Below are 26,613 nucleotides of genomic sequence, written 5' to 3'. Positions count from 1 at the left end.
AGCTTGAAGGGGCTGGGTAAAGGTCTTCTCTAGCCCTGCCCTACCCCCAAGGTGGGGAGACTGAGCCTCAAGACTGAGTGCCACCCCAGTCCCCCCATTCCCAGACCAGAACTGATGTCAGGTGTCAAGGCCACTCAGAGCAGGGATTTTTGCCCTCTTAGAATAATAAGTGGCTTGAGGAACACCCTCTCCAGTATTCTTGCCTGGAGAATTCCACGACAGAGGAGCCTGGTGGGCTACAGTCCATGGGGTCACACAGAGTTGGACACGACTGAGCGACTATCACTCACTGAGGAACACAGTGTGTTTCTGGGGCAAAGGGTCAATGCCAGGGTTTTGTTTCTGGCTGTGTTGTGCTTTTGCCTAAGCCGTCCCTCCCTCAAACAACACCTGCCTCCTCCTTGCTTATCCCTCAAGTCCTAATTTCAGCCCCTGCCTCCTCCACCAGGAAGCCTCCCCCAACCTCCAGCTCCCTCCAGTCTTGAAGACGTAGTTGGAACCTGAGCATGTATGTATCTGATCTATCCCCCCAAGATGAGTGTTTCCTGCTGCCCAGCCCCATCTTCTACTCACACTATTTCCTCCATCTGGAGTCCTTCCTCGCTTTCTACTTGCCAAATGCTCCCAGGTGCCCCCTACCATAACTGTCCCCCCACCCCCTGCTGCCTCAGCTCAGCTCTGAGCTCCTGCAAAGCAGAGCCTCCCTTGTCTCCCACTGGCCTCAGATGGAACCCAAAGAGGCACCCCAGATCTGCTGTCTCCTTGATCTTGCCCAGGTCCTACAGCATCTGAGGTTTATGAATGTCTGGTGGCTTCCTGTCAGGTTCAGAGCACTGGGTGGGAGTCAGGACACAGATCCAAGCCCTGGTCCTGCTACCCGGTTACTGTGTGACCTCAGGCAAGTCTCTTGCCCTCCCTGAGCCTCAGTGTTTTCATCTGTAAAATGACAGGGCTGAAAAAAACACTGTCTGGGGAGAGGCCCACAGGTAGAGCCTATCCTTACCTTGCCTGGGGATGTCCTGCTGATGACTGGCCCCTGGCTCCCCACCCTGGGATGAGGAAGCCCTTATATTTGGGAGCCTGATTAGCTGCTTGGATAATTAAGGGTTTAATAAGGCCCAGATAATTATCTAGAGGCCCAGAGAACAGGAGCCCCAGTGCTCACGTGACGATTCAGCCTGTTCCAACATAAATAGCACAGAGGACATGGATGGCTGCCCCAGGGCGGGCGCTGGGGAGGGGATGCGGTCGCCAGAGAGGCTGTCGGGGCTCACACTGCCCCTCCCCGATACTCAGTGCCTCCCACAAGGCTGGACACACTGTTGGCACTCATTCCGTTCATGTTTACCTAGGACCCACTGTGTGCCAGGCCTGTGCGGGGGCGAGAGATGCCACACCAAGCAAAGGAGCTGCGTTTCCTATCCTAAGGGGGCTCCTGGAGCCCAGGGGGACAGGCCATCTGCAAGTGGACAGCACAGAGCCAGGTCAGTCCTGGGGAGCTGAGGGTGGTGGAAGCCAGTGAACTGGAGGGTGGGACAGGGAGAAAAGAGGGGGTTATTCCACAACAGAAGAGCCCTGAAGCAGAGGGTGTTGGAGCTGATACCTGAGGGGCAAGCAGAGCCAGTGCTGCAAGGCAGGGGAAGGTGTTTCAGGCAAGGAATCAGTGGGTGCAAAGACCTGGGACATGCGGGCTAGACCATCATGACTGGGCCCCCTGACACTCACAGGGGGCAAAGAGCTATGGCCCAGTGGTGTGTCTTCAAGGGAGACCCTCTTGGAGGAGATGCCAGGAGGTGGTAAATGCTGGCATGAAGGCTTTCCCCAAATCTGGAAGGCAATGAAGGCAAGTTGACCCCAGGGCCACAAGACTAGCTGGCCACAGAGCTGGCGTTAGACCTGGGGCCTCAGGGTGCCCAGCCTCTGCTCTGCTCCTGGCAAGACCCTTGAGGGGCATGGCTGGGGGCACCTTGAAGGTGATAAAGAGTCCCAGGGGGCTGCTGGAGAAATGGGGTTTTCGTCCTCCAACCTAAAGGGAGCTCACAGGTGTGGAAGATCGAGGAAGCTTCTGTGCCCATTGTGCACAGAGGGCTGCTGAGGCCAGAGAGGGGTGAAGGCCTGCCTGAAGTCCGCGGGCCAAACCAGATTGGAGTGAGGGAGAGAAGGACCCAGGTCAGCATAGCCAGTCTCCATCCTGATGTGGGCCCTGCGCTGGAGGAGCCAAACTACAGATAGCATCACTTTATCCCTGCAGATCCACCCTCTACAGACAGAGGCACCAGCAGGCTCCGCCTCCTCCTTGCATGTAAATCCACTCGGGTGTGCCTCTGATCACCCAGCCCTCCCTGCCTCCCCCAGGGTGGTCCTGGGTATTAGGGAGAAGGTGGAGGCAGGAAAGACATGGGATGGTTGGGGTGGGGGAGGCTGAAGAAACCCCTTTGCATGGGTTTGGGGATCGGGGCCTCAGTCCCAACCTCTGCGCTCACAAGTTGTGTGTCCTTGGGTAGCACCCTCAGCCTCCCTAGGCCACAGTTTTATCCTCTTTATAATGTGGGGGCACAAATAACGAAAGCATTGCTCAGAGGGAAAAGGACAGTCATGCCATCCCCTCTTTCTCTAAGTTCAAAGTGGCCAGAGAGGAGGCAATATCCCTAAAAATAAATTCCTTCAGGGACACACTGAATCTTTCCTGGGGCCCTGGGTCATCACATGGCTTCAGTGTCCCCGGGGAAGCCTGGTTCAGCCAACCTGTAGCTAGAGCCTCTGGAAGCACCTCCGACTCAGCTCTCATGATGGTGATAGTAATAGTAACAAGAGGGCCCCTTTATTGTGCACCTGACCTGTGCCAGACAGAGTGCTGAGTGTTTGATATGCACTAGTCCACTTAAGGCAATGGCACCCTACTCCAGTACTCTTGCCTGGAAAATCCCATGGGTGGAGGAGCCCGGTAGGCTGCAGTCCATGGGGTCTCGAAGAGTCGGACATGACTGAGCAACTTCACTTTCACTTTCCACTTTCATGCATTGGAGAAGGAAATGGCAACCCACTCCAGCGTTCTTGCCTGGAGAATCCCAGGGATCAGGGAGCCTGGTGGGCTGCTGTCTATGGGGTCACACAGAGTCGGACATGACTGAAGCAACTTAGCAGCAGCAGCAGTCCACTTAATCCTGAGGACTACCCTATGAGGTGGGCACTCTGACAATTTTTTCCATTTTACAGACAGAAACAGAGGCTCAGAGAGATCAAGCCACCTGCCCAAGTTACAGCAAGTGATGGCAGAGCCAGGAGCTCCAGAGCCCAGGCCAGACATGCTAAGGCATACCCAAGGGAGCACTGCCTACCTGCTGACCTCCTTTCCCTGCCCCATGCCCCTGCATCGCCCTGCCTGGTCCCTACCAAAGCTCCAAATCCTGCCATCCTTCCAGGACCAGCTGCGGCTTCTTCCTCCAGGGAAGAAGCCCCTTCCTCTCCCACCTCCCCCCACCACCCACACCCCTCAGATACTGGAGACCAGGCCAATCCTGAAGATCAGCAAGGGTGACTCCCAGTTCAGACACCCAGCCTACAGGGACTGGACTCCACGCGGCTTCCCAAGCTCAGGGCTGGGTAAGCCTGGGCCAGAGCTCCGGCATAAACACAGTACAAGCATCTCACTCACCACATGCTTATTACGCACTTGCTGTATGCAGGGCTCTGGAAAGGTCAGAGAGGGGTGGTGGGGAGAGAAGCCGCAGACACTAGCCACGGTCGTCAGAAACTGAAGGGCATCAGAGTCACCAGGGCAGAGGGGTTTGCTCATGGCCAGGGAGACCGCCTGTGAGCTGATGGGCAGGGTAAACCAGGGCAGGTTAAGGTGGCCCAGGCAGAGCATAGAGCCCGAGGCCTAGAGGGAAAGTGTGCAAGGTGCAGGGTCGAGGTGAAAGGTGGGCCTCGAGAAGGTTCGTGAAGGAGCCAGACCTGAGAACGCACGCTTCAGTACAGGTCTGTATACAGGACTCAATTCTGAATTCTTTTCAGCACGTCTCCTTTAGCATGAAGCTAACCGGAGGGCACATGTCGGGGAGGCATGAGAGAGGAAGGGGCTTCCTGTGATTTCCGGTGGGGTTGAGGTGAGCCGTGTGGGGAGGAGACCATCCAGCAAAGCTCGTCTCAGCCACCCGCCCAGACTCGACCCCTCTGACTCAGCCTGGGGGCAGCTTTTCTGCAGCCCTTTCCAAATAAGCTAAGGCCCTCCCCAAACCCGCACCCTCCCGCTGTCCACTCACTCTGAGGGCCACTGGCCTATGACAGTGCCCACAGCCCTCAGGCAGCTGCTCTGTGTGTGGCTGCCACGTCTGCAACTCACAACCACTACCTCTCCTCGCACACCCTCCCCTCCCCCGTGCGGCTTGCCCCAGGGGGCTCTGGAGGTCTTTGTGACCACGCCACAGCTTGTGGGATCTTAGTTCCCCGACGAGGGATTGAACCCAGGTCCTTGGTAGTGAGAGCATGGAGTCCTAACCACAGAACCGCCAGGGAATTCCTCGAGGTCTTCGTTGCCATTGTTTGCCCAGCAACCCCAGGCCAGCTCCGACCTGGTAGCGAACCCCCCTGCTACCCAGTACACTGAACAGCACCCTCCCCATCGAGGTCTGAGCCCTTCCAAGTCTTTCCTTCCGGGCACTCTCCCTCAGCCCCAGCGGACTGCATAGTTTCCTTCAGCTTGCAGTTACTCTTCTACCATAGTTAATAGCCCTTCAGAGTGAGAGTCCCCTGTTTTAGATATTATGCGCTTTCTACCTTCTGATTGGACCCAGGTTGCCGTGCTCGTCTGTGTCCCCCAGTAGCCAGGGCCCAGCGGGCTCCTTACTGAAAGGCTGAATGGGGTCCCTCAGGGACTAGGCCGGTTCTCTTCAGACAGACCACGGCTTCCTTCTGGGCAGAGAGCTTGACTCAGCTGTTTCATCCCCCTCGTCTTAAAAGAATGTATATTATTGAACCAGGAGCATCATGGGTACAAATAAGATCTAGACCACATCACTGGATAAATGGGTAGATGTGTGGATGACAGGATGGATGGATGGATGGACAGATGGGTGGGTGGAAGGAAGGAAGAACAGGAGGAAGAAAGGAGTAATAGCTGGACCTCTGGACTGATGGCTTAATGAATAGATCTCACATATTGATCTTTTTCTAGGTGTTAAATTTATGGGCTGAGTCTGTGTCTCAAAATTTTTGTCTCTCCCATATTCCATACCACCTAGCCTTGGGCTGAGCCTGTGTAAAGACCTGCTAAAGTAGGATTCATGAATTAATTCACCAGACAACCAGATGAAATAAAAGCCATGCTGTTGAGAGTCAGTTCCTAGGCAGGTTGATAAGGAGTCTAAGGGTCCCCAAGGAGAGAGGGGTCTGGAATTCTCAAGGAGGAAGAAAGGACAAACTTTTTTTTTCTCCACATTCCTTAGGGTTATATAACAATAATGTATCCTGCCTAAGGACAGTCTTTGGATTCAACCTTCTATTATCTTAAAATGTAAATTATGGGAGTAGGTCTGATGAGGTCTTTACAACCTCCAGACATTCTTTGGAGTATATAACTTCATTGTTAACACTAGCAAGCGGGTACTCTTTCTGCCCCCTTCTGATGCCTATGTCAGAAGCTTTCTCTATCTCCTTTATACTTTAATAAAACTTCATTACATAAAAGCTCTGAGCGATCAAGCCTCGTCTCTGGCCCCGGATTGAATTCTTCTCCTCCGGGGGCCAAGAATCCCGGTGTATTCGCATGATTCAACAACAACCTTTCACTGTCCTGGGCGAAATCATGAGGTGGAATTTTATAGCTTGGCCCTTTCCAGCTTTCAGGACCACCCCCACCTCCTCCCACTAACACTCCGGGCTTGTTCCAGGCCCCTAGGCCTGTCACTCAGGGCCTTTAGGGTTGAACTTACAACCATTACAGGGGGAAGGTTAGTGTACCGCTGTCCCAAGGGCTTTGCTTACTGATGCTGGAAATCTGGACACCCTTACTCCCCAGAGAAACATAAACATAACCTGAATCCAGTGTATCTGGGAAGGAAGGAATATGATCTCTGGCTAAAAGATTAGCTTATCAGAAAGAGAAAAATCACATGGCTTCATCCTGCCAGCGTTTGCACCCCTCAGCCTCCCCTAAGTCATCTTGTCACCTGTGACCCACTGGGGTTGAAGAGGTTTCACAGCAAAAAGGAATAAGACATGGTCAGTGTCTGACACAGGCCCAGGAAGCAGATCCTGCCTCCCTTGAACAAAAACTCGCCTGTGAGCCGCATAAACCGAGATGGAGAAGCTGTTGGAGAAGACAGTGAGTGTCTGTCACCTGAGGCTCATGACCTAAAGTCCAACCCCAGGTGGGAATGCTGGTGATGGAAGAGAGGACTGGGCATCTAGGTCTGAATCCTAGGAAGGTGGCAGTCCTGGGCATCTGCCATCCCCCAGCTCGGAGACTCGGGGCACACTCCCATCCTCACTGGGCCTAATCTCTGCCTCTGTGAGATGGGACTGCATGCTCTGCCCACAGAACTCTCAGGGCTCATGAGGTTCTAGGAGAAGGATGGGATGTGATTCTGAGAGAAGAAATGCCGCCAGGTGAGGGCACACGCCTGAAGTGCCATTGTGGCATTCGCAACTTCAGCTCGTCCATGTTGCTCCCCTGGGCTAGGAGGTGATGCTGTCAACAGATATGGTCAGCAGGGACATGGCCACATCCTCTCTCTTTCCCAGGCCAGCTTTGGGGGCTCCAGGGACAGACAGGACCAGGCCCTGCATGTAGGGAACTGGCCTGCAGTATGCAAAGAGTTTGCCGAGCCTGGCTGGTAGTTGCAGCTCAAGAGAAGGTGTTTAATGCAAGATCTATACAGCCTGGAGGAGCTATCTGCTCCCCATAAGGATGGGATGAAGGAAGGAAGGGGGTATGGAGGGAAGGGGGCAGCATGGGATGTAGCAGCCCGGCTGGGCCAACCAACTTGCTGGTGATGACTAAGTGTGGTGATGAAAGTGTGGCTTTGACTCAGTTTCCCAAGAGGCTTGAGGCCAAAGTGTCCCCAGAGCAGCTCTCCCAGTGGTCCCACATCAGCGCTGGTACAAGAGTCCACTGGACACCACGACATAGCCCTGAAAGACAGACACAGCCATGGGCCAGGTGAGAAGCCGCTCGGGGGTGGTAGGGCCCCAGTTGCCCAGCAGCCTGGCTCTAGCTCAGGCTCTGCCGCTCTTGCTGCGTGTCCCGAGCGCAGCCACTGCCTCTCCAGCCTCGGTTTCCTGCTGACTCTCGTGGACGGTAAAGCATCCACTTTGCAAGGCTGCTACTGATAGATGGATGCAGCCAGATCACACAGGCAGAGCACTCAGTGTGGAGCTGAGCTTGATTCAGGCTTCATACGTGGTCAGGACCACCTCTGTTTTACGACCTGGAGTTCAGACCACTGAGTATCTTCTCCAAGTCCAAGCCTCTCTAGCAAAATCAGGCATATCCCCCCCCCCCGACCAAATGTCCCCTACTGTCTACACTGCACTGCAGAAACTTCCTGGGGGCCTACTGATCTTTTCCTTCCTTCCTTCCTTTGCCCTCCCTCCCTTCTTTTTTCTTCCTTCCTCTTCCTCTTTCTCTTTCTTTCTTCAATCTTCATTGAGCCTCTACTACGACCCAAGCCCTGTGCCAGGTGTTGGGAACCCAGCAGAAAAATAACCAGAACCAGTCCTTGTCTTTGTGTAACTTGTACATGGTCCAATAGGGTAGCCATTAATACCTGACTAATTACAGTTACCCCCTCTTATCCACGGTTTCATTTACCCAAGTATAACTATGGTCCAAAAATATCAAATGGAAAATTCTAGAAATAAATACTTCATAGGCTTTAAATTCCATGCCATTCTGAGTCACATAATGAAATCCCATGCCATCCTACTCATCCCATCCTGGATGTGAGTCATCCCTTGGCCCAGTGGATCTACGCTGTGTGTGATTCCCACCCATTAGTACTATCTATCCGCAGTTTCAGGCATCCACTGGGCATCTTGGAATGTATCTCCCTCCAGATAGGTGAGACTACTGTACACTTACATTAAGTAAAATTAAGTAAGATTTAGAATTCACCTTCTCAGTTACACTGGTCATATGTTAAGGGCCCAAAAGTCACCTGTGCCCAGTGGCTGACAGTGGCCACTGCCTTGGATGGTGCAGACCTCTATCCTTGTAGGAAGTTCTATTGGGCAGTGCTGGTCTAGGGACCTTTGACTTCAGTCCCAAGTGGCTGGATTTGGGAATGCCAAGGTGAGTCAGCCACTGACCTTGCCTGATAAAGGAAGTCTTGGGGGAAATTCCCACTAAAAGCCCTGCTCCCCTGTGTGCTGATGGTTATTTCTTGGGGAGCAAGTTATTACCTGCCAATTGCCTTGGGACCATAGTTCTCAAGCAAGGAGGCCATCCTCCCTGAAAGCCCTTAGCCAGTCCCTCTTAGGGAGTGTAAATGACACAGATGTTGGGCTTGAAGGACCTTGGTTACATTTTCTGCCCCATGCACGTCTTATTTAATGAATTAGGAAGAATGTTGCCCTTTTGTAGCTCAGGTGAAGCAGAAAGAAATGGTAGGATGTCACCCTGGGCCCACAATGTCTGATCCCAACATTGGATCATTTTAGAAGGGTCAGGATCCCCTTGTACCATCTGGCCTGTGGAGGTTTGTGTACAACCCTGGAAAGACTCCCTCTCTCATCCTTCCCCAGACTCCAGAGGGGTTGTGCCTATCCCAGGGCACAGAGTCACGGCACAGTTGGTCTGAATCCACTGAGTGTGACCTGGTGTGATATTTAATGAGGGTGAGTGAAACCTTTGCTCCAATGTCTCCTTACATTTAGAATTTTCCACCTCATTGCAGCTGATTCATGGCATGGTCTGGGCCGGGGGGCATTCCTAGGCCTGGCTGACCCTGAACCCCACTGTGTGCTCTAGTAGGAAGAGAGGGAGAGGAGTGACCCCCAACCTCCCCAAGCCCAGCCTCCCTCCAAAGATGAAGGAGGCCCCTCTGGTCACACTGAAAGGCTCTCACCTCCTGGATAAAAATCTCAGGGTTGACGTACTGGAGATTGACCACGTGGGGGAGGGCAATCCCCATGCCCAAGAGAGCTGCAGGAGAGAAAAGAGGAATCAAGGTCAGCCGGTAACGAAGTGCCACCTGAAGACAGCCCTGCGCTGAGGTCTTCACATGCATCATGACACTGAGGTCCACAGATACTCAGGAGGTGGGAACTGCTATTACTATACCCACTTTATAGAAGGGAAAACTGAGGTTAGGGGAGGAAACAGAACTTAACTAAGATCACACAGCTGCTAAACAGCCAAGCTAAGATGTACACACAGGCAGCAGGACTCTCAAAGCCACCCTCTTAGCCTCTGAGCCTGGGATGTAGGAAGGGGCCGAGATAGAGCCTGGAGCAGCATGCGGGTGGAAGGGGCCAGAGGGGCACATGGGGCAGAGGGCAGAGCTCACCATTGAGGTGGTCCAGCAAGGGCTTCTCAAACACTTCGCCCATGAGTGTCTGGACATGGTTGGTCTGCAGCCATGAAGCCAGGGAGATGGGGACCACGGGCCCGTCCCGGCAAGGGGCCAGGAGAGACACGTGAACACAGAGACAGATCAACCAACAGAGGTTTAGCAGGAGGGATGAGGGCAAGTCACCCTAGTCCGGGCTTCAGGCAGAGCCCAGCTGCTCCCAGGATCGTGTCAGCGTCAGGCCCCCAGGAACTGCTGGCCTGAGAAACATGGGCACACACTCCCCTTCCCCAGGCTCAGGGCCTGCCCCACCCAGCGAGGGGGTCTCTGGAGACCCCAGCCCCATACTCACATCAATGAAGCCCAGATTGGAGGAGGCAACGGTGAGCTGGACATTCCTGAAAGGGAAGCCAGAGGGGAGGGGTGGGAATGGGGCCTCTCACCTGTTTAACACACCAGCTGCGTCCCAAGCTCCCCTGACTGACACTGTGACAGGCCATTGCAGGCCCATTGCTCAGAGGAGCATACTGAGGCTGCTGGGTCCAAGAGGCCTCACTTACCCCAGCACAGATGTGGTCCCCCGAAGCCTCACCTTGGACACAGAAAGCTGGAGGCTCAGGTTCACTGCCTGGGCACATGGGGAGAGCAGGGTCAAAGGGCACAGAACCATGTGGGAGCTCTCAGCTGGCCACCGGATATCCCAGTCTCCCACCCACACCCATCCATTCAGGTGTTTGTGGAACACAGGCCGCTGGGGAGGTGAACAACAACCAAAGAAATCAGATAAGATCCTTTCAGAGAGTGCTGGGTGTCACAAAGGCAGAGTGGCATGTGGAGGGATGGGGGATCTAGCAGCCTGCCTGGAGGAAGACTGCAGCATTCAAGCTGAGATCTGAACGGTGAGGAGAAGCTAGACTTGCCAAGAGTAAGGGGAAGTGTGTCCTAGGCACAGGGTACAGCATGTGCAAAGGTCCTGAGGCAGGAAAGTCTTGGCACATTGACGGAACAGCAAGGACACCAGTGTGGATAAAAAGCGAAGCGTGTGGGAGGAAGTGAGGCCTCCGTGAGAGTCGCCCATCTCCTGGCCAGCGCCATCCAGCCCACCTCACTCACCACATTGAGGGAGAAGAGGTACTGGAAAGCCGAGTTGGAGGTCGGGGCCAGGACTTCCACAAAGGGCTGCAGCTGCAGCGTGGCGTTGTTGGTGCGGAACGTGACTGTGGGCGTGGCACCCAGCCTCACCTTGAGCAGCAGGGGCATGGGCTCGGGGAATTGACGGGCCACCTGGGGAGCAGAGGGGCGAGAGGGAGGAGGGCACATGGGGGCAAAGACTGGGTGGGCTCTTCGCTCATCATTCCTTAGATCCTGATCAAGCTACCGCTGTGCTGTAAGTGCCCAGACCATAGAAGTGGGTCCACCCCTGACTCCCGCCCTCGGGGACACCCAGCTGATGGGTGGCCACATGAAGACAGTCACAACCTGTGATCTGTGCCAGGAGGGTAGCTCAAGGACATGGGAGCACAAGGAGGCTCCCGGACCAGACAATGGGTCTAGTCCTCCCATGGGAGGTAGCCCCGAGCTTGGACTTGGATGGATCGGGGGAAGGAAGCAGAGGAGACAGTGTAGGCACTTCTTGCCTGCTTCACAGAGAGGAGGAAATGGTGTGATGCCTGGGCCGAAGGGGGGCCACCCCAAGACAGAGGATGTGCAGATGGAAAGGCAGATGCTGAACCCCACTAGGAACAGATATGAGCCAGCCGAGACGCTAGAGCCCAGAGAACCTCCCACCGCGATCCCAGGTCTCAGCCCCTGGAATGACCAGAAACATCACCCACCTCGGGGATGAACTGGCCCAGCACAGAGGTGTTCAGCGGGTTGTTACTCGAATTCTGAAATCAACTCCCAACACACGACAGGTTTTAGAACAGTCACTCCCCAAGCCAGACCGCCTCTTGTCTCTCCATCCCAACTCCTCTGTCTAATCCCCACCCTACCCCTCTGTCTAACCCTTACAATAGCCACCCTGTGGCCCCAAAGCTTCAACTGCCCCACCCACTCAGGATTTGGCCTCAGCAGGGTCTCCCCAAGCTGGGCAACAGGGCACTCCTGCCCCACGTGCCCAGGGCGGAAGGACCAGCTCTCACCAGCTGCGCTGTGACGTCCAGGTTGAGCGCACCAGCCTTCTGCAGCAGCATGATGACAGAGTCAAACAGGTCCTGGGAGAGGCCCACGGTTGCCATGGCACCCTTGGTGCCCATGTGCTGTGGCAGCACGAAGGGGGTAGTATCCACAGGCAGAACGATGGGTCTGCCCAGCAGGAAGAGAACAGCCTGTCGAGTTGAGGGTGAGGAAGAGAACAGAAGCGGAGCCTCAGTAGGCAGGCGGCTCCATGGCAGATTCTGGGCTGTGAGGTGCACCCACCCCCAAGATGCCACGCATGCTGTCAGCCTCACCCTTTGCCTACATGCCACGCTCCCTCCTGGAATGCCATCCCAGCTCCTCTCCCCTCAACTCTCCTGCTGCTTTAGGAATCTTGCAGAACACCAAGGACTCCAGAGGTAACAAGGCCCCAGCTCTGAGTGGAGCAGGAGGCACTTACGTTGATATCCAAGGAAATGTAGTCGTTGGTGATGGTAGGGGTGTCAATCATGGAGTAGCGGACCTGGGATTCTGGACCCACAGGGCTGAGGCCTGAAGGAAACCAGGGTGCAGAATAAAAGATGGCATACTCAGCATTATCCACCAATGCCTCATTTAGCTGGGCTTCCCAGGTGGCACTATTGGTAAAGAACCCACCTGCAAACGCAGGAGATGTAAGAGATATAGGTTTGATCCCTAGGTTGGGAAGATGCCCTGGAGAAGGGAATGGCTACCCGCTTTAGTATTCTATTTTTTAATATTTATTTATGTTTAATTGAATGATGATTGCTTTACAATATTGGTTTGATTTCTATCATACATCAACATGAATTAACCATAGGTATACATATGCTCCCTCCCTCTTGAATCTCCCTCCCAAGTCCCACCCATTCCCACTCCTCTAGGTTAGAGCCCCAGTTTGGGTTCTCTGAGTCATACAGCAAATTCTCATTGGCTATCTGTTTACATATGTTAGTGTATATCCGTCAACAGATGAATGGATTAAGAAGTTGTGGTGCATATATACAATGGAATACTGCTGCTGCTAAGTCACTTCAGTCGTGTCCAACTCTGTGCGACCCCATAGACGGCAGCCCACCAGGCTCCCCCATCCCTGGGATTCTCCAGGCAAGAACACTGGAGTGGGTTGCCATTTCCTTCTCCAATGCATGAAAGTGAAAAGTGAAAGTGAAGTAGCTCAGTCGTGTCCGACTCTTGGCGACCCCATGGACTGTAGCCCACCAGGCTTCTCCATCCATGGGATTTTCCAGGCAAGAGTACTGGAGTGGGGTGCCATTGCCTTCTCCGACAATGGAACACTACTCAGCCATAAAAAGGAATGCATTTGAGTCGGTTCTAATGAGGTGGATGAACCTAGAGCCTATTATTCAGAATGAAGTAAGTCAGAAAGAAAAGTGAATATCGTATATTAACACATGTGTGTGGGATCTGGAAGGATGTTACTGATGAACCTGTTTGCAGAGCAGCAGTGGAGGCACAGACATAGAGAACAGACTTATGGACAAGGTAGAGGCGAAGAGGGAGAGGATGAGATGAATGGAGAGAGCAGCTCTCCAGTATTCCCGCCTGAAGAATCCCATGGACAGAGGAACCTAGCAGGCTCCTCTGCCATGGGGTCCATGGGGTCACGAAGAGTCAGACATGACTGAAGTGACTGAGCACACACATGCCCACACACCTCATTTAGCCAGACCCAGACCAAGAAAAGAGGCATGAAAAGGCCCATGAGTAAGCAAATTTAAGTTGCAAAATGCACACCCAAGAGTCAGCTGCTCACAACCTGCTGATTCTAAGACACCATTCTAACGGTTTGGGTTTCTACTTTCCCAATCGGCAGAAGACTAAAGACCCTAAATCAGAAAGGAGAAGGGTCATTCCAGGCACAAACATCCCCTGACCAAGGCAAGATGGAAGCAAAGACCAGGGCGAGAGCTGATCTTTGGTATGAACCCGGGTCCAAGGCATCTTGATGAAGACAGTCCCTCTGAAGGGAGAAGGAGAGACTAAGGCTTATTGAGTTTATTGCATACCAGGCACCTAACCTGTGCTGTCTTGTATGATAGCAACACATTGGAAAAGTAGAAATTTTGATTCTTATTTTTGGATGGAATGATTAAGCCCAGAGAGATGGAGTGACTTCCCTAAGGTCACACAGCAAGTGAGCCAGAATTCATACTCATATCCTTTGATTCCAAGTCCATTTTCCTTGGCCTCTCAGTACCTCCTGCTAAGGTAATATTGGGGTTGGGGTCATGAGGAGAGTGGAGGAGTTCAAGAAATGTTCCCCAGACTTCTAGCTGGGCTGTGAAGTGTGGACAGGACAATAGGTGGACGTGTGAGGAGGAGAAACTCCAGGTGAGCTGATTCACACAGGGTGCTGGTACCATGCTGAGACTTTAAACTCAGAGCTTCTGATTTTCCATCTACAAACTGGAGATAACGATGCAGCCTCGTAAAATTTGCCCAAGAAAACCAAAGAGCTACCCTGCTATAAAAACATTCACTGAAGAAGTCACTACAGATAAATGTGGACCCTGCCCAACATCCTTCCTGGCTTAACGCCAGTACGTCGCCCTGCACACCTGTCCCAGGCTCTGTAAGGAGTTAGATACAACCCCCAACTCAAAGGCAGAACCAACCAATGGCCTAGGGCAGCTGCCATTGACACACAGCTCTGGATTTCGCAAAGTCAGTGATGGCAACACAGGAGAAACTCCAGAGTCCCAGGCAAAGAAAGTCCTCAGGTACAAGAAGGTGCACTTCAAACAGAAGCAGCTTTAAAAACGGGTTTATGAAAAAAGAGAGGATGCCCTGGATTTACTCGGGGCTCACTGCGCACAGATTTCCTCCCGAGTCACAAGAGGGTGCATTCTATGATCAGTCTGGGAATGCGTGAGTAATTACCAATGGTTCTTCAATACTGATAAATACCACTAAAAAGATGAAGCTGACCTACTTCTGTCGCTTTTAGTTACATATTGTAAATTGAAGACCTGTCAGGGGCTTGTTTCTGGAGAATGAAATGGCAACTCACATCAGTATTCTTGCCTGGAAAATTCCATGGACAGAGGAGCCTGGTGGGCTACAGTCCATGGGTCGTAAAGAGTCGGACACCATGGAAGTGACTTAGGGCACGCGCATGTGTGCACGTGCACACACACACACACATATACACACACACACACACAAAATATTCAAAGACTTGGTTCTACAATTTGGAGACTTCCAAATTCCACCAATAATTGTCCAGACATCCTATGATTGATCTCCCAGAGGTCACCTCTGATGCAAAGGAGGGGTCTTTGAAGGGTCATGGGGATCTCAGGGGATTTCAGAGGCCCCAGCCCCCTCCCCAGGCTCCCAGGTCTTACCAATTAAAGTGCCCAGGTGGACATTGAGGCCTTGCACCAGGTTGGAGATTCTCAGGCACAGCTGCAGAAAGACAGAGGCGGCTCTCAAGGTTGGAGAGGGTGAGGCTGGGAGGGTCTAGAGGCCCTGGCTGGAAGACTCTCCCAACCTGGACACCAAGGCCTGGGAGCCCTTCCTTCCACCACCAGCCAGTGGGCCTCTTCCAGCACCTCCTCTGGGCCCTGGGGACTCAGAGGGGACGCTGGGCCTGTGGGCACTGAGGAAAGAGCAGGGCTGTGGGGTCCAGCGGGAGTGGCCACAACCAGGCCCAGGAAACGGAGGCAGGCAGCCTGCTGCATACCGGCCCAGAGGCCCGGCTGATGGGACGATGCTCCCTGCAGAGGACGCGGGCTGTGGTCAGCAAGCCGGGCCAGGGAGGCTGGAGTCCTCCCAGCCCAGTGGGCCACCAGAAGTGGATTAAGCTGGGGCCACTGTGACAGAAGGTGGGGCAGAGAAGAGACTGCAAGGCCGGGGGTGGTCATAGCTGATCCAGGGAGGACTTGGTGAGGCGAGGCCAAGAGGCAGTTCAGTTCAGTTCAGTCGCTCAGTTGTGTCCGACTCTTTGCAACCCTATGGACTGCAACACGCCAGCCTTCCCTGTCCATCACCAACTCCTGGAGCTTGCTCAAACTCATGTCCATCAAGTCAGTGATGCCATCCAACCATTTGGTTGGTTGGACAACCATCATCCTCTGTCATCCCCTTCTCCTCCTGCTTTCAATCTTTCCCAGCATCAGGGTCTTTTCCAATGAGTCAGTTCTTCACACCGGGTGGCCAAAGTATTGAAGCTCCAGCTTCAGCATCAGTCCTTCCAAAGAATATTCAGGACTGATTTCCTTCAGGATTGACTGGTTTGATCTCCTTGTAGTCCAAGGGACTCTCAAGAGTCTTCTCCAACACCACAGTTGAAAAGCATCAATTTTTCAGTGCTCAGCCTTTTATATGGCCCAGCCCTCACATCCACGCTTGACTACTGGAGCAGAGAGGAATATACTGGCTTCTGCCTTCCGGCCTCAGTGTTCTCATCTGTAGCGTGGGGGTCCTGAGGCCTGCCTCTTGAGGGTGTGAAATGGCACACAGTGGGTTGACTTGGTCTCCATTACTGCCACTACTGGAGGTAGGGTGGGTGGGAAGGGGCAGGGAGGGAGAGTAGGGCCCTGGCCCCTGGGACACAGTTGCTCACCAAGTCGGCCACCCGCAGACAATGACAGGAGCTAACATAGCAGCCTTCACAGCAATGCTCACTCTCCCCAAACTGCTGTAAACTGCACAGGTGGTAATGCACTCAGCCCCACAGCCTGCCCACCAGGGGCTGGATAGGGACAGTGGTTCTCTCTCCTTACAGATGTGGAAGGAGTGGCAGACGGGGGCCAGGCGACTTGTCCAAGGTCCCAGCTGGGAAGGAGGGGACCAGGATCACATCCACCCCTGGTGCCCAGGCCCTCATCCACTCCCATTGTGTTCTCTTTTCAGAAGCTACGTGGCCCTGAAAGCACTCCACTCCACATGGCACTGGGGTGGTCTGAGTGGAGGAGCCTCCCTCCCCTGCAGCCCCACAACTGCCAGGTCATTGCACTAGACCGTCAGCCCCGCCTCCTCCCCACCCTTCTGGGGAAAGTAGAGAAGCCACAGGAGGAGCACTAACAATCCCTGCCTGCGACCCCCCTCTTCACTCACTGCTGCCCCCCGCATCCTGCAGGCTCTGGCAGGTCCTTTACCTTGCTCTTCAGCACAGCTGTGATGTGACTCTGCAGCGGGGCCAGCATCGCGGGGGCTGTGCTGAGGAGGAGACCAGAAAGGGCCCCTGAGCCCAGGTCAGCACCATAGGGGCCTGTCTCTCCCCAAAGCCAAGGGTGCCAGAGAAAAGTCTGTGCCCACGCCACACCCTGCCACATGCCAGGCATGGAACCAGCATGACTGACCCCACAGTGGAAGACACCGAGCCACCAAGAAGGGGCCATTGGTCCCAAGATTTGGAAGTGGCCAAGAATGAGGCCAAGTGGAGTGGGGAGACGGAGGGTGTTGTGAAGGCTGGACTTGACTACATCCAGCTGGCTTCAGGGCCACTGAGCCCAGTGAGGCGGGGCTGTGGCTGGCGGGACCCAGGTCTGCTCCCTGCATGGGCCCCATTTCTCTGTGGCAAACCTACTACAATCCCTTCCTCACTGAGCCGGGGGGCTGAGTCAGTGTTTCAGAATGGGGATCCATGAGAAGTCACCGTTCCTTGGTTCCCTAACACGCTGACATGAGGCATGGCCCAGCCTTGCTGAATGGCCTCTTGGGGAGGCAGGAGAAAGGCACCAATGTTCTCAGCGGCATCAAACTCTGGGCTTCTGTTTTCCCATCAATAAACCATGAGCAGCCCCTGCCCACAAGGACTGTGAGGGACCGTGGGGGATCATGAGTTACACAGGCTAAGCAGGGGGCCCAAGTGGGAATAGATTTATACCCAAGCCTTGTCTGAGGAAAACGTCCAGTCTTTGGGTAAATGTTGCTCCCTTTTAAGATGCTAAAATATTCAACCACCTCGAAGTGAGCCCCCATGGCAGAGGAACTCGTAGCAGTGGGGTCAATCAGGCTGCCAAGTTTGAACCCATGTGCTAGCTGGGTGACCTCAGGCAAGTCACTTAACCACTCTGTGCCTCCACTTGCTCTCTTGCAAAATGAGGGAAATGCCTCCACCGACCTGGTAGGACTGTGAGATGACTCACAGAAAGGGCCCAGAACGTGTCCAGCACACACTGGTGCTCGGGAGGTGGAGTGGCCGTCAGCCTTAGATGCCAAAACAGGAGCAGCCACCTGACTCACGGGGAGAGCTTGGCGGGTCCCAGCCCCTCCCTGGGCCTCAGATTCCTCAGACCCTCTGGGGGTCCCAAATGTGGCTGCCAGCCCAGAGTCCCTCTCCAAATAGGACGTTAATGGCCAGTGTGCATAGTCACATGGTGCGGAGCAGAGGTGGAGCCACGGGCTCTGGCCACACACTCGCTGTGTGACCTTGGGCATGTCCCTTCCCTTATCTGAACTTAAGTGTCTTCAGCCATTAAATAGGTATGATGCTGGTGGCAACGGGGCAGGGCAGGGGCAGGGCCGGCCCTCGGATCCATCATCGGGATTGGATGAAGTAGGAAGTTCAAGAAACAGCACCACAGCCTCCGTGTCCGGGTTCCAGCAGCCCAGCCTCCAGCACCCACCTGTTGCGGCCATCAAACACGATGGCTTTGTCGAAGATGGAAAAGCAGCTGGAGATGCTGACCACGGGGGTCCCGATGGAGCCCTGCTCCACGGAGGTGTCAGCCAGCAGTGCTATGGGGAGCAGCAGGTGCAGGGGCTCCGGGTCACTGTGGGGACACCAGTCCTGAGTCCAGGTGGCACTGCCTAGCAAGCCTACAGTGACAGATGCAAGACCCCCTCCCCCACTCAGGGGTCTGCACCTGCCAGCCCAGAGTCCCTCTCCAAATAGGACGTTAATGGCCAGTGTGCGTTGTCACATGGTTCGGAGCAGTGGTGGAACCACGGGCTCTGGCCACACACTCACTGTGTGACCTTGGGCATGTCCTTTCCCTTCTCTGAACTTCAGTGCCTTCAGCCATAAAATAGGTATGATGCTGACCCCTTAACACAGGTGGGGACCCTACTCAGCATGAGATGGTCCCCCCCGGGGCAGGCTGGGCACACCGCCAAACTCCACTCAGGGTCACAGACATAGCATCAGATGGCCATGAGCTCTGGCTCCCTGTACCCTCTTATGTGAGACCCTGGGCCAGTCATTCCCATACTGAGCCTTAGATTCTTCTTCTGTAAAAATGGACATCAGATTGGTGGCTCCTATCTCACAAGGCTGCTATGCTGAATTTTCTAGAAAACAATCATGTGAAAACATCCTACTTGAAGGCTGGCCCACTAGCACTCATAAACCGGTAGTATCAGGAGAGAGGAGTTAAAATAAGAACACTCAGCCCCCAGTTTGAAAATTAAATGCATATATAGTGACTGATGCACAGAAACAAGTCTAGTATTTTATTGAGCACCAGGTGCCTTGCACATGAAAGGGATAATATAATTTTAATCATAGCAGTGAATCCATCCACTCAAACCTCCATTGCTTGCTAAGTCGCTTCTGTCGTGTCTGACTCTTTGCGACCCTATGGACTGTAACCCACCAGGCTCCTCTGTCCATGGGATTCTCCAGGCAGGGATACTGGAGTGGGTTGCCATTTCCTTCTCCAGGGGATCTTCCCAACCCAGGGATCGAACCTGTGTCTCTTATATCTCCTGCACTGGCAGGCAGGTTCTTTACTGCTAGTGCCACCTGGGAAGCCCTCAAACCTCCATAGACATGCTTGTTTTCTTATGCTTTGGTTTTTTATAAAGGACGAAACAGGGTCAGAGAAGTGAAATGACTCTCTCCATTTGCATAACTGTTGAGCAGGGTCTGGATTCTCAGAAATTCTCTCACTGTCTCACTCCCCGCCCCCATGGAGGATGGGAGAGAAGGCATTGGAGAGAGAGAGTGCTGAACAGAGTTAGAAGGTCTGCGTTGGGATCTTGGAATTTGCTAAATCCCCTTCCTCCGTTTTACCTTCAGAGAGTCCTTGAAAATCCTTCCACTCCCAACAAGGAGACTGACTCACCGGAAGATCTTGAAAGTAAAATTGGTGGCTGCCAACAAGCGTATTCCGAAATCGGCAACAAATGTCAGCTGGAGGTGGGACACATCGACATTCCGAATCTGAATCCTGCAGGGTAGGAGTCAAAGTGACAGGGCAGTCCCCGTTAAACCATGGCATCAGCTCTGGGTGTGCGCGGAGCCTATCCACACTGTTGGTATTTATAAAGGACCTCTGACAACTAAAACTATGGGATGAGGAAGAGGTAGTGAGTTCACCATCATAGGGGGCATGCAAGCAAGGTTAACCAACCTGCCAGTAGGGAAAAGATGCAAAGGGCACCCCAGCATTAGGCATGAATTAAGTGAGATGATGATTACTCAGGTCTTGGAGGGATTTTAGTTTCTGATGGAGATCTGGAAAACTGGGAAGGTAGGGAAAGAAAAAACTATGGGATCCACAGAAGGCAGAAATCCCCCTCTAGTCAGCAGCTTTGGCTTGTAGCACTTTAGCAATGGAAAACTCAACTCCTTTCAAAGCTGCTTGTTCCGATTGCTCAGCACTGTCCAGCTAACCTATGATTTCTTTTTTCCTGAATAAAAGTCTTCTTTTTTTCTCTCTCTCTCCAGCACAGTAGCTAGTTGTGGGAGGTGGGGCACTACAAAGTGGTAGAAGTGTTAAAGTGAATGTGTTAGTCACTCGGTTGTGTCCGACTCTTTGCGACCCATGGACTGTAGCCCACCAGCATCCTCTGTCCGTGGAATTCTCCAGGCAAATGTTAAAAGTCACATCAAAGCACTCTCTGTTAGCACTTGGGTGACATCTTTCCATGACTCTCCTTGGGACACAAGCTGACCTAGAGCCTGCTTCTTTTCACTTGATAACCATTCTGGATGTGTTCCCACATCTACAAACAAGGACTCCTGGCGCTGTTTTCCAACAATCGCGTGATTGAGCCTCTGTGTGGCCAGACTGCAAATCATTTAGGAATCCTCGACCTCGGGACACTGATGCTCCTGGGCCCGACATCATCAGCCCAGCCCTACCCCAGGGTCTCAAACTGGGGGCTTCCCCACCGGCTGCATTTTCACCCGCCCAGTGTTTGCAAGTTTTAAACATTTTTAAAAAGAGTTGCCGTCATTCAAAACTTGGTTGATTTTTATATACACAGGTATGGTTCTGGGCTCTCCTGTGACAATGCACAGAGCGATGGAGCCTGCCATGCTTAGCACTATTTAAAGATCGGAGCAGAAGGAAAGTCCACCGGGAGCAACTGAGAGAACCCTTCAGCAGCCCATGGCATGGCACGTTTAGCTTTCACTCCTTCCCAAATAAATCCTTTACTAAATATTTGAGTTTGTGTGTTGTTTCTAAATCTCTTCACTGGGGAGGATGGGGGGTGGAGAGGGAGGTTCAAGAGGGAGGGGATATATGTATACATACAGCTGATCCACTTTGTTGTTCAGCAGAAATTGACACAACACTGTGACGCCACTATACTCCAATTTTTAAAAATGAATTAAAAATAATAACAAATGTAAAAATAAAATCAGAAGAAAAAAAGCAAAACTAAATAAATCTCTTCATCAATTCTCTCAACACCCCAGATCAGGTTTAACTATCTCCAAGAAGTTGTTATTAAGCTCTTTTTAATGGCTCAACTTTGTATCAGCATACCACATTTATACACTTTGTACATAGACAGAGAGCGTAGCACCCATTTTCACAACGCAACATACACAGAAGGAAGAAAGTACCTGTTTGTTGTTGATGACGATGATGACGGTGATGAAGAAATAAACTGCTGCTAGCAACAGTCAAAAAATGTACATGGCTTTTTGTAAGAATATACGTATGTACATACATTATGAGTTCCTATACATGTATAGTATATATACATGATATACATGTGGATTTTCTTGGAAGTCCAGAGTCTTGGCTATAGTGAGTCTGTTTCCCACTGGGTGGGGACAGTTAGCCCAGTTCCTAAAAGCGTCTGAGTCTGAGGTGCTCCCACCTGCCTCTGCCTTTGAGTCTCTGCTTTATGGAGAGGGGTATATTAGACTCACATTTGTGTCTAGATTCAGTGTTAGACTTTTGGAAGAAGTATCCAAGGCCCTGTCAGCCCTGGGGACCTAGGAGCCAGAGTCTTAGGCTCTGTACATAGAAATCTACTAATTAAGAGGCATCAGACCCCCTTGGCTGGTCCCAGCTCCTGCAGCCTCTTGTGCCCACTCACCTGGCAGGTGGGAGTATCTAATTTGGTGAGGGAAACACTCATCTAGCTGGTGGGGGGGAAGCACTCACCTGGTGGGCTGGAAGACCCCTCCACTCTCGTCCAGGAAAAGCGGCACTGTGACCTGCAGGGCATTCTGGAGCGGGGCTTTCCCGGCTTCAGCCGCTGAGGGGCCAGAGCAGGGTGAGGTCAGGCCGTCCTCAGGAGCCGCCAAGAGAGACCGCACTGCCCACCATCTGCCCCACACCTTGGGCGAGGAGAACTCAGAGATTGGAAGGGGCGGGCTTGTCCACAGGCGCACAGGGGGCCACCTGGGGGGCACAACCCCACCAGGCCCTACCAGACATGTCTTTCCTCTTTGCCCTTCCAAATCCCACGTATCTACTCTCTCCTCAAAAACAGTAACACCCTTTGCCCTTTTGCAAGGCCTTGATCAGTTTCCACCTCCTTGGGAGCTTCTACAAGGCCCCAGGCAGAAGGAGCAGTTCCCAGCCCTGCGGGGAGAGGGTGGAAGCAGTCTCTCTTGCAGGCTGAGGGCTCAGGAGCCCCTCAAAATCTAGGTGCAAGTCCACCTCTGCTACTCACTACCTGTGCGGCTTCCCCGTGCCTCAGTTTCCCTGCAAATCAATCTACAATGCTTAGAACGGTAGCTGTCAGCTTTCTCAGGATCTGGCACCTCCCCGCCCCCTGCACTTTCTCCAGAGCTTGACTTGGGCAACTGTGATGTATGCTGGAGTCACCATGGATCTGTTGCCAGCCTAGGTCACCGCTCCCCATATCCTTTCTTTAGCCCTACCAGGTACCTACTGGGAGCCCATAACACTGAGTATCTAGGGAACCGGCTGCTGAGCTTTTATCTCAGGCACCAGTCAAGAGCTATATTGGCCCAAGACACACACGGAAGTGCACTAGACTCCTGAAGAGGACAGTTTCTTAACTCCATTGGCAGCCAGCAAGTTTTCCTTGGCACCTAGCAAGTTCCAGGGTTTGACATCACACTATGAATTGCTACTTCCAAGTCCCTGAAGGATTGCTGTTGTGGTTCAATCGCTTAGTCGTGTCCGACTCTTTGCGACCCCATGGTCTGCAGCACACCAGGCTACCCCGTCCTTCACTATCTCCCGGAGCTTGCTCAGATTCATGTCCATTGAGTTGGTGAGGTCATCCAACCATTTCATCTTCTGCTGCCGCCTTCTCTTTTTGCCTTCAATCTTTCCCAGCATCAGGGTCTTTTCTAGAGAGTGCATCCCCAGTGAAACACCCCTGTGACCCTTGCAACAACAGGGAGCCAATGCTCTGCCATCTCCATTAAGATCTCTGGATCTCTGCCCTCATGATGGGATGGTTCTTCTTGGACCTTCATCTCAGCCTTAGGGGTACTGGTATTCCCTTATATCTATTACTCTTGTGTTCTTTGTTCACTGACTCAAGGGACATGAGTGTGAGCAAGCTCTGGGAGATGGTGAAGGACAGGGAAGTCTGGCATGCTGCAGTCCATGGAGTTGCCAAGAGTCTGACACGACTGAGCGACTGAACAACAACAGCTTGTGTTCTTTAAATTCTTCTTAACTCTTACTAGCCAACTCCCTGTTACTCCAGTTCGCTCTCAATATAGATTAAACTTTCCTTGTTCAAATCACACACTCAAAAAAAAAAAAAAAAAAAACGATGCCTGTCACATGGGGTCCTTGGAAAGACCCACTCAGTTCACAATAAATATTAGCTCACGTGGCTATTTGTAATTATAATGGCTAGCACTCCTATCATGCTCCCTTTGTCCCAGGCATTGTTCTGAGTGCTTTCGCTTTCCTCAAAATTCTGTGATGTCAGTGCGATATTATACCCAGTTTACCAAGAGGTTGAGGACCCAGGCAAGAAGAAGCTGGATCTGGGTCAAGATACCCAGCCCTCAAGGCCCTGGACTTTCTCCCACACCTGGGCTGCTGGGCTGACAGAGGTGCTAATTCAACAGTCAAACCTGAGTAGAATTAAAAGGAGAGGTTGGGGTGCAGCAAGGATGCATCAGAGGAGGAGCCCAGTCTGAACTTCCCTCTGAATTGGCAGAGGACCTGGGGAGCCCCTGTGTCCCTCGAGGCCTCGGTTTCCACAGACCCTGGAGCATAAAGGTGCTCCCGAGGCCCCTCTCCAGCCTGACTGCGGCTGAACTGGACTCACACCCGGGCTTCTGGACTCCGTCCACAGTGCTGCCCTGATGTGGGCTTGAACCCTGGGGCTTGCAAGAGGGGATGGGGAGGATGTCGCAGTATTATGAAAAAGCCTCCAGCTTTGCCATGCAGGAGGTGTATAGCAGTGTGTTCTTGGCTATTTGTTTCCACCGAGAACGAACAGGCAGCTGCAGCTGGGAGGGCTGTCTGGGGACAAAGGAGGCTCACACAGCACGGGGAGGGGAGCGGGCCTGCGGTCATCCTCATAACACTCTGACACGGATCACTGACCACTTTCACTGTCTGCCCATCTGTCCGGATACAATGTTCTGGAAAGCTTCATGCGCCCCAGGGGATACCCTGCTGCTTCCCTGAGCTACCTGCCTCCACAACCATTTGTGTTCCAGAATCCTTGAAAGTCCCCTTCACTGTCTGACCTGAGTTCCTCATGTTGTTATCCGAGTGTGGTCTGGCCTTGGGGTAAAGAGCTTCTGATCTTTCACCTGTGACCTCTCACCAACCTTGGTGGGATCCCAAAAGCCTCCCCAGGGGCAGTTGCAGGGCAGTTTTTGTCTCACCCTGGCCTGGATGTCCTTATTTTGGCCCCCTCTCCAGGATCACATGGGACTTGGAAGGAGGGAACAGAGACATGGGGTAGACGCCTTGCCAAGAAGGGCCCAGAGAGCGGCTGCTGCTTCTCCCTGGGAGCCCAGCAGGGAGGGCCCAGCTCCTGGACGTTCCCGAGTGCAATGCTAGGTGTGCGTCTCCCCAGCACACGTGTGCACACAGCCCCCCACACACATCCCAGGATGCAGGCCCACAGAGCTACACACCCCGAGGCGTGTGCCGTGGCCTTGTGCATGTGCCAGTGGCTAGGCACCCTCCCGACCCTCAAGTATGCAGGTGGGCACATCATATCTCCATGGATTTTCAAACTCATACCAGACACATATAAGCAAAAGGAGCCATTCAAACTGACCCATCCTCACATCGCTTGGGCACGGCAGCCACGTGCACGCGGGCATGGCATGTACCTCCGCTCATGCAGCCACTGAATAAACATTTGTTGAGCAGCGCTTTCTGGGGCCCAGGGACACAATGGCAGAAGAGAAATCCAGGTCCCCATGGGGTTTGAGTTCATAGATACACAGGTACATTTAGGATTGTACACACACCTACAGGCATGGACGCCCAAGCTCACCCTCTCGCACACACACATGGCCAACAGCCTGACAGCACACCTCTTACCATAGCTCAGCACTTCCTTGTTGAGTCTGAACACGGTGCCCGGCCTGGAGGCACTGACCACGGGCAGCAGCATCAGTGCCAGCAGCAGGCCCAGCCCACACGCCCCAGGCATGGTGGCCCTGGCCCCTTCCCCCCAGGATCTGTGGGCTGGAGTGGGGACAAGCATCAGGGAACTGGTCCAGAATGGCCCCACCCGGGGTGGCTAACCCCATCCCAACCTGGAGGTCGCAAACCGTGAGCAGCGATCCCAGCCCTGCCCATGACCCCTCACCCCAGCACATTAGGTTTTGCATCTCTGCTCTGAGAAGAATCCCCATCCCAGCCTGCTTCTTCAGCAACCGTGGTGGCATCTGGTCTGGACATGGTCCCAAGCCCCAGAGAAGACATGGCCTTGCCTAGGACCACGCAGCAAATTGGGAGCAGGTGCAGGACCCAAGTTGTGCCAGAGGAGGATGGGGGGATGCCCAGATGGGGAGACTGAGGGCAGCGTCCCGTCCCCAGGAGGGAGCCTAGGCCCAGTGCCCCAAGGCCAGCGCTGTGTTGCCTAATGCCAGGGATCCAGCCTAGCCTTGTGTCCGAAGCCTCCAGGGAAAGATCCGGGGTGCTTCCCATCCTCCTCTTATCCTGTGCCAGGTGAAGAAATGTCCTAAGCGTAGGCCTCTCACACGGTCCCCAGCCCCTCCCCACTCAGCCCAGCTCAGCGGACTTAGGGAGGAGGAGTCAGGTGGGACCAGGGTGGGGGGCTGCTGCTCAGATAGACAACTAAGGCCCAATGAGGTGGCACTTGTCCAGGGTCCCATAGCAAGATAAGGGATGGACCCTTCTGCAAAAGGCTTTTGGAAGTAGCATCCCCATTGAACAGATGGAAAAATCGAGGCTCCTCCCTGGAAGAGCACCAGCCCCATCTCTGTTCCTACCTCAGGCGGTTCCCAGGGCAGATAGACTCTCAGCCCCAGCCAAGCCCTCTGCAGCCCCAAGCAGATGTGGAAACTGCTTTATGAGGCTCCCCAGTGCACAGGGTCCACCAGGGAACGACCCAGGGAGGGGCAGGTTTGCTTGTGGTTGCAAGTGTTTTCCCTGCAAACACGACCTTTGCCAAAGTATCTCACCCTACGTGTGCAGGGGGGTTGCCACGTAGCAAGCTTGCTGCCAGCCGCTGTTAGACCCTGGGGCTGGGCAGCTTTGGAACCTCAAAGACCAGCAGACTTATAGAAGGATGTCTGCCCCAGGAGGCAGGCCCAGGAGGAAGGAGGTGCCCAGAATCAAGGAGATAATCACTT

General features: G+C 53.4%; 1 protein-coding gene and 1 long non-coding RNA gene across 3 annotated transcripts; one reads left to right on the top strand and one right to left on the bottom strand.

Moving 5' to 3' along the window:
- The first annotated feature begins 423 nt into the window (after positions 1 to 423).
- LOC132346949 (uncharacterized) lies at positions 424 to 4,235 on the top strand. Its single transcript, XR_009496976.1, has 3 exons — positions 424 to 508; positions 1,353 to 1,484; positions 3,217 to 4,235. It is a non-coding gene; the product is annotated as an uncharacterized lncRNA (long non-coding RNA).
- A 2,596-nt stretch (positions 4,236 to 6,831) lies between these two features.
- BPIFB2 (BPI fold containing family B member 2) lies at positions 6,832 to 26,357 on the bottom strand. 2 transcript variants are annotated; one of them, XM_010811546.3, is made up of 16 exons: positions 26,251 to 26,357; positions 25,334 to 25,480; positions 21,992 to 22,085; positions 19,709 to 19,813; positions 18,269 to 18,415; positions 16,796 to 16,856; positions 15,041 to 15,101; positions 12,109 to 12,200; positions 11,654 to 11,839; positions 11,345 to 11,398; positions 10,623 to 10,793; positions 10,070 to 10,137; positions 9,862 to 9,907; positions 9,507 to 9,570; positions 9,066 to 9,142; positions 6,832 to 7,131 (listed from the first exon to the last, which is right to left on the bottom strand). In XM_010811546.3, the coding sequence occupies exons 2-16, from the start codon at positions 25,443 to 25,445 to the stop codon at positions 7,090 to 7,092; spliced, it is 1,380 nt and encodes a 459-aa protein (XP_010809848.1). In that variant the 5' UTR covers positions 25,446 to 25,480; positions 26,251 to 26,357; the 3' UTR covers positions 6,832 to 7,089. The 2 variants fall into 2 exon arrangements, with proteins under 2 accessions (XP_010809848.1, NP_001180123.1); NM_001193194.2 differs by lacking the exon at positions 26,251 to 26,357 and having other exon boundaries at positions 7,090 to 7,131; positions 10,070 to 10,133; positions 10,619 to 10,793; positions 25,334 to 25,445.
- Positions 26,358 to 26,613: the final 256 nt, after the last annotated feature.

The sequence above is a fragment of the Bos taurus genome, chromosome 13 (genome assembly GCF_002263795.3).
Source record: "Bos taurus isolate L1 Dominette 01449 registration number 42190680 breed Hereford chromosome 13, ARS-UCD2.0, whole genome shotgun sequence".
Taxonomy (NCBI): domain Eukaryota; kingdom Metazoa; phylum Chordata; class Mammalia; order Artiodactyla; family Bovidae; genus Bos; species Bos taurus.
This window is presented reverse-complemented; position numbering and strand designations above follow the sequence as displayed.

Bases quoted from the DNA above. Each gene is read 5' to 3' on its own strand.
- BPIFB2 (XM_010811546.3), bottom strand. From the start codon at position 25,445: ATGCCTGGGGCGTGTGGGCTGGGCCTGCTGCTGGCACTGATGCTGCTG. The intron at 11,399-11,653 runs GTGAGAGCTGGT...AGTTGATTTCAG, and splicing joins TGGACGTCACAGCGCAGCTG to AATTCGAGTAACAACCCGCT. The intron at 9,908-10,069 runs GTAAGTGAGGCC...CTTCCCTTTCAG, and splicing joins GGGACCACATCTGTGCTGGG to GAATGTCCAGCTCACCGTTG.